The 7,174-nt window shown below is 43.0% G+C and overlaps 1 protein-coding gene across 1 annotated transcript; it reads left to right on the top strand.

Moving 5' to 3' along the window:
- Positions 1-6: 6 nt before the first annotated feature.
- Positions 7-5,696, top strand: SRD5A3 (steroid 5 alpha-reductase 3; the record flags this gene model as incomplete). The annotated part of the gene is made up of 5 exons (XM_008938591.1): positions 7-23; positions 2,048-2,199; positions 2,621-2,815; positions 4,793-4,915; positions 5,437-5,696. Coding segments are annotated over 5 exons (747 nt in total), but the record flags the coding sequence as incomplete, so codon positions are not given.
- Between the last annotated feature and the right edge of the window lie 1,478 nt (positions 5,697-7,174).

The following is a 7,174-nucleotide window of genomic DNA, read 5'->3' on the forward strand; positions in this document are numbered from 1 at the left end:
CGGCCCCTCCGGGTGCCCAAGAGGTGGGTGAGGTTGTGCCGGGCCTGCTGCGCCTGCCTGCGCCGCGCACCGTGGGACTAACTGTGCTCTGCAGCTGTAGGAAATAAATTACGTGTGCGAATAGCACGGCGTGGTTCTGTACAGTTGGGCTTCAGGGTTTTTTTCTGAAGTGTCATTCTGTTTTTACAGCTGGGAAACCGAGGAGCATGGGGACTGCAGTCATACAGAGCCCTTATGTTCCAAATGGGAGCAAAAGCCTTGAATCCCAGTCACATGCAGTGTCTGCAGAAATAAGGGATCATAAAGGCAGCGTACGGCAAAGCGCCACTTTCTTAGGGTAGGTTCTTGTTTGAGCTGACCTTTCTCCAACAAAAGTTTTCCACCACTCCTTCTTAGAGAATAAGGTGTCTGAAGAATGTGGCTTTTTCAGGGAATTGGTCTCCAGCTCTCAACATCTACAGAGCAATTCTGTTACTCGAGTAGCGAACCTGTAACCCTGCTGGCTGAAAGAATAGAGAAGATCCTGAAGGTAGCTGTTGAGGCATTTTCTGCTTCTGTTCATCAGCATCTTGTTTCCAAACAAGCATTGTATTTTCACTAGTCTGGTCTTGTTTTTAACTTTACCATTCTGTCTTGACAAATGTTATGATTCATTTCTGGTTGGTTTTGCAAATAGCGAACATTCCTCTCCTAAAGGGTTGACACATACTTGGGACTGCTGAAAGCTCACAGGGTATGTCTCTGCTAAGCTGGCAGAGCTTGTTTGTGTGCTGGTAGTAAAAAGCAATGCATATGGAGAAAGTTCTCTGGCAAGTGATGAGGCATAAGGCTACTGAGTCACAGGATAGCAGGGAAAGAGCTTGCAACTTGGAGGCGGCATTGAGTTTTTATCAATACACAAGTTCTGTTTTTCTTCTAAGCAGAAAATGAGAGAGGGGGACCAAATTACTTCTGCTGTTGCAAAAGCAAATATTGCTGTCTCTGCTTGGTAGGAGAAGGAACTGAGAAGTGATTGTCTGAAGGGGCCATCAGCTGCAAATAGGCAAGGCACTCGAGTGTGCAGGGATGCTCGCTACCTCTGTGGTTCTGACTTGGCCACTGTATTGCTGTTTGAGAGATACCTGAGCTGCTCTGGGAGAGCATCAGTTTATTTGGCTGCACTGAGCAAGAGTGTTGTACCCCTGTGCTCCCCCAAAAGAAAAGTTTGCGTAGTCCAGAGAAATATAGTATACTCTGACTACATAATTATATCCTGGTTTTGTACCAATAGTTACATTGTGAAGACAAGGCCTTCAGTGTCTTCCTGTGGTATTTCATCTCTTTGCAGGTGTTTCTGGAGGTCCTGAAGGAAACACTGCAATTACCTAGTTTGAGCTGGATATCGTAGGCTGTTTAACTCCATCCAGCTACCTGGCTTGACCATAGTGTCTTGCAGTTCAGTAGTGCATACTCTGCTTGTATAAGTGCATTATAGGGGATTCTTTGTTTTCCTAAAAAAAAAAAATACACATGGTCTTGACTTGTAATCACACAGTGGTATTGGTGGTCTCTGTTTTTTTTCCCTATATGATTGTTGCAAACTGAATTTGGAGAGGGACCAGATATTTTAGTGTACAGCTGAGCAATTGACTTCTAGGTGCCTTTTACCATCTGCATTTGTCATTTATGAACTTTTAACATGTTACGGTTTGCATCCAGTAGAACTGAGGAGAGTGGGAGTGCTGCTAGGTGCAACAGCCTAGAAATGCCCAGAAAATTAATTTGAATGTGCTTTCAGTGGTGTAAATTATAAAGTAAAAGTTGTGCACATCATGATTATTTGTGAGCACTAAGGAATAACTTTGCAATGTGCGGTTTACACTTTCTCCCCTTTAGTGCAGCTATGGTTAGTAAGGTAAACTTGGTACCACTGGAGGCCTGAGTTCTCCACTTATTGATGTGAGGACCAACAGAGAATGTAATCACCATCAGGCAGGGATGTCCTGCAGCTACATTTCCAGCTAAGGAAAGATGAGGAGATTAATGAAGTCCCTTTTTCTTCCCACAGGTGGTTTACTCACTTCTATGTGGTTTCTGTGCTCTGGAATGGCTTTCTGCTGACCTGTCTTTCCCAAGCTGAGTTCCTCGGAGGGTCGCTCCCATCATGGATTCAGCATGTGCAGCATGCTTTTGGCAGGGACTCTCGGAGTGAGGACACAGGCAAGTATTCCAGCTAGTATGATGCAGTCATATGAATATTAGAAAGCTGAACTACTGTCCTGTGCTGAATTTGTGTTCTTCAAGTGCTACTTCATCAGCTGGTTTTAAACTAGGCTCCAGGTGATTTTCCTGGAATGCTACATCCCTTTGTCATTATTCAAGGTAGAAATTATTCTAATGTATGGATATGATGGCTTCCAACAGGCCTTTTAGCAGAAAGTGCCATTAGCACCTTCTAGAAGTAATCTTGCTGTGGTCAGAAGTGCCTCACATGCACAAATATTATCCACAGTACTCACGTAATTTAAAGTTAAGGTAAAATTTTGTTGTGGGAATGGAAAAAAAATAGCCTTTTTGCAGTATTGTTTGAGTTAAATTGTTGCTGTGTGTCTTAAAATCGTTGGGTTTTGTCTGGAAGCAGACAGCGAGCACTTCTCAGCGTTGCTGGTGCTGCTGCTGCTCTGGCTGCACAGCTGCCGGAGGCTCGCCGAGTGCCACTGGACCAGCGTGTTTTCCAGCGGCGTCATTCACGTCGTGCAGTACGGCTTTGGGCTTGGCTACTACATTGCCGTGGGCCTCACTGTGCTGTGTCAAGTGCCTGCTGACATTGGGAATGGTAAGTGCCTGCTTACTTATTCCCAAAGATGCAGTTTTGCTCCATTTGCGTCCATCACGGCAAATGGTTTCATAGGGGGTGTTTGTGTAAGAAGCTTTAACTCTTGAGAAGTAAGAACACTTAGTGGCGTAGTTCAGAGTAACGACATTTCAGTACATCACATAATCAACCAGAATTATAAACAGACACACTTTGATGTTAACTATCACTGTTATTTCCTGAAAGACATCTCACACATACTTCCAGGAGCATCACTGATGACTTTTGCACTGAAATGCTGTTCTGCCAATGACTAGGCCTAACAGGAACGACACAACCAGTAGGAAGATGAACCAATAGGTGGAATGTATTGAATACAAGAAGGACATTCCATGAATGATTGCTGGGGATACAAACAAGTCAATCAATTAGGTCACATATGACTGACATCGCCCCCCCAACAATTCCCAAAAAAGACATAATCTGACCAACACTAGGTGGTACAAGCAAAGAACCAAGGTTTCCCATGTATGGAATGGGAAACAGCCAGATCAGAAAGTTGAACACATAAGATAAGGGTAGCCACATGGCCAGCCCTCCCCTGTCTACCCCGTGTTTGCAAAGGTCCAAGCAGACTGGGGCCCAGCTCCAGGGAGAGTCAGGAGGTCTGCCCTGAACCAGGAAGCTCTGTGGAGTGCACTTCACAGGCAGACACTCCTGACTCCCTGCAAGTGGTCCCAGCTTTTATCCCCAAGCAGGACACCTGACCTTTGTCAGCTCACTGCGGGACCCCTGGGGCTCATTTCCCTTCTGGCTCTCCCTGCAGGGCCGGCCGCACCCTGGGGGGAAGCTATAAGGCAAACTCACCACCTCTTTATGAAGGCCTGTGGGAATCACCCATATGTCAACCTTAATTCGGGGCTTGGGGTTCAAACCCCAGCATTTCAGATGTATATTCTTTATGAAGGACAGTAAAAGGTACCAGTTCTCAAATGCCACTGTGCAACTTCAGTTCTCAAACTGGAGGTTGGTTTTTTTTGTTGTTTGCTTTCCTGTAAGGTGAGTCTGCAAGGCTCTCTTGGCCACCTCCTTTGTTCTCCATTGAGAATCTGCCACTGCTGTGCCTTGCATCAGTCAGTCTTTTTGTTCCCATACTGTAATTTCTCCATTAATAAAGCAAAAATTTGAATTATGACTTGTTTCTGCCAACACACTCCACTGAGTCTCACAACTCAGCTGCTATTGCCCTGCACAGATGAACCATGAGCTGGTTGTAGCCCTTCTCCCCTGACTAATTTTGTAAAGCGGTTGTCACCAGCTACTTAACTTTAGTGAAGTTTCTAACTACTTCCAACCACATGAGCTCTAGTTTAATGACTTTTTTTTAAAAGAACCTTCTGATCTCCTATAGGTAGGAGATCTTTACCTGTCTGACCTGTATGTAAAGCCTTTTTTTTTCTGGACCTGTCTTCTGCCTTTCACATCTTGTAGATTCTTAGAGATGGTGTATTGGCTTGTACACTGGAAATCATTCTTAATACAGTTACATTGGTTTTGAAGGCCTAAATCGTTGACACTGCGTGAGTGTGTGTGTAGGTGTCTGTGTATGTATGTATCTCACTCATTGTGAACAAGACAAACAACTGTGTACTTAGGTGCTGACTTGAGCCATGACAACATCTTTAGTGGGGATGATAAGAGTTACAGAGTGTTGAATATTGAAGTCTTAGACTATCAGTTATGTGTTGGTTGTACATCAAGGTGTACTCAAGCTACTAGATTAAATACTAGGTATTTTTAGTATAGAGCAGTTAAGGGAAATTAACTACCAGATGAGTGCTTAAATGATGCAGATTTTAAAAGCATCTTTCATGGGATTAGAGGCTTACTACTAGAATTTTGTAAGACAGTAATATTTAAAAAATGTGAAGAGCGTTTTGAGATGATGCTTGGGAAGGTATTTCCTGTCTGTGTATTAACAGAATGTATTTAATTCAGGAAAAGAGCTTTCTGTGCAGGTCTGCTGGTACCATGTCTTAGGAGTTACAATGTACATTTGGGCCTCTCTTCACCAACACAGATGTCTTGTGATTCTAGCTAATCTTAGAAAAAGTAAATCAGGTAAGATGTTTCATTTCTGCAAACCATTTACTTAGGTATTCTTTTCCTGGCTGTTTCAAGAGGCTTCTGTAGCTTTTAATACCTTAAAAGAAAGTATTTTTCAATTCCTATAGTGTGGTGCTCCCTATAAGACTTCCAGTAGATTAAATGGAAAACATCGAATGGCTGAATGAGGGGAGTGGTGCTGGTGTCTGTGTCTATGTATAGCTTCACAGAACTTAAAATGAAGGTCTGGCTTCTAGGATCCTAGAGACAGACAAATGGTAATGCTTAGGACTTGTGCCATTCCTTGGGGACCTCACTTCTGTCTCCATATGGGCTAAAAATAAGTTTCCTTACTTTGTATTTGCACAGCCAGCCACAGGTGGCATTTTGCTTCATTGAGAAGTACAAAACTGCCAGATCAGATGGAGGTGGATGATGATGATGATAATTTTAATGAGCATGTTGTTCTGTAATTGTGAGTAGAAAAGTTTGTTTAATGAGTGTTGTTCTCAATTAGTTTCTTTGTTTGCTTTCAGGAAAGGTTGTAAGCCTGAGCCACGGCGTACCTTTCGGAGACTGGTTTGAGAGAGTTTCTTGCCCTCATTATTTTGCAGAGCTCCTCATATATGTATCTATGGCCATCACGCTTGGATTTCACAATGTGACATGGTGGTGTGTAGTGATGTGTGTTCTTTCTAATCAGGCACTGGCTGCTCTTCTGTGTCATGAGTTCTACCAGAAAAACTTCAGCTCCTACCCAAAGCATCGAAAAGCATTTATACCATTTGTTTTTTAGAGGGTTCCTTCTAAAGTACCTTTAGTGCAAACTGTGAAATGTTTTCTGTCCGGGAATAAGAGATCTATGGTTTATTAAAGCCAAGGCAAAACCACATTTTTCTATAGTTCAGGCTTAAAAACTTTTTAAGTGTAATGATAATCTCATCCATGTTACCAATTATGAGGGGAAATGCAAGGTCTCTGCATATCATACAAGCTAAAAAAAAAAAGGCCTACCAAAGACGTGAATGCAAACTGAAGAGATGCTAATTTGCTCTTTTCTCTTTTATATCTTATGCATAAAATGCTTGCTGTTATGCAGCAAGCACAAATACATATGTGAAACCTGTGCAGTCACAGGAAGGTGCAAGGAATCATGTGAAGTACTGTATTTCGTGCCTTGTCTAATATATAAGCTTTTTTATCCCCCAATTTCTTTTCTTTGAATCTCTTCAGAGGGAGGCAAATTGTGTGTTGTCTTTCTGTGCTTCCCTGTTGTTAGTTAGAACCAGTCGCTGCTTTATAAGTGCAAGGACAAAAATTGGTGGAGAAATCTGTAGTGGAGGAATGAGTCATGCTCAGCAATGGAGATAAACAGCCCCTTTCTCTGCATTATCTCTTCTGCACCAAAGTGTTTCTATTCATTGATGAAAACTCCTCATCCCTAAACTGTGATAATCATGGGAGGTTGTTGAGAGAGGCAGTAGAAGAGAATTTGCAGAAAATGAATGTTCTTGGTTATGGTTTTGTCATCCTTATAGTGGGTTGTTGGAATCCCTCGTATCTTGGAGGGGGCAGTTACACGGGATGACTGTAACCATGACCGCACTGGTTTTTAAACAGCCTGTGGGAGCCCCTGTAAGGAACTGTGAGGCAGAGGGCACATGGAAACCAGCACCTGACAGGCATTGCAAATAAGTTCTTTACCAGAGAGATGATGTCACTCAGCACAGGGATATTTTTGCACTTAACTATTGAAGGTTTTGGTCCATTTCATGATACTGGAGTGAAAGATCATGATCAAGTGTGCATGATATAGCATGTAGATGCTGGTGTTCCAGTGTTTTCTACTTATATATGTGTGTATTATTTTGTATATGAGAAGAATTTATACATTGAAGTATATCTTAGGAATTATCTAATTAAAATAGTTTACTACACTTTCTGTTTCTTTATATTTTCAAAATTGCACTATGTATTTGACTAACACAAGCAGTTACTTTGCACGAGATGTGCTTCCTCTGGACTCTCCCAACCCCCCGTTCCATCAGCCTTCCATAGCTCCAGTTCACCGTGGAACCTAATGCTGTCTTGGGACCGCATCTTTCCCTGCGATTATTTTTAGCGATTCCCCAGAGGCGGTGTCGGGGTGCGCAGCCCCCCTCGGGTGACGCAAAGCGCTGCTTCGCACTTGGGCTTTTAGAAACCCTGCGCCGGTTCCCTTCCATGGCATTTTTTTCCTCGCCTCCTTACGCAGCCGTTTCGCTTTGCCGCCCT

The sequence above is a fragment of the Merops nubicus genome, unplaced genomic scaffold (assembly GCF_000691845.1).
Source record: "Merops nubicus isolate BGI_N331 unplaced genomic scaffold, ASM69184v1 scaffold53214, whole genome shotgun sequence".
Lineage (NCBI taxonomy): Eukaryota > Metazoa > Chordata > Aves > Coraciiformes > Meropidae > Merops > Merops nubicus.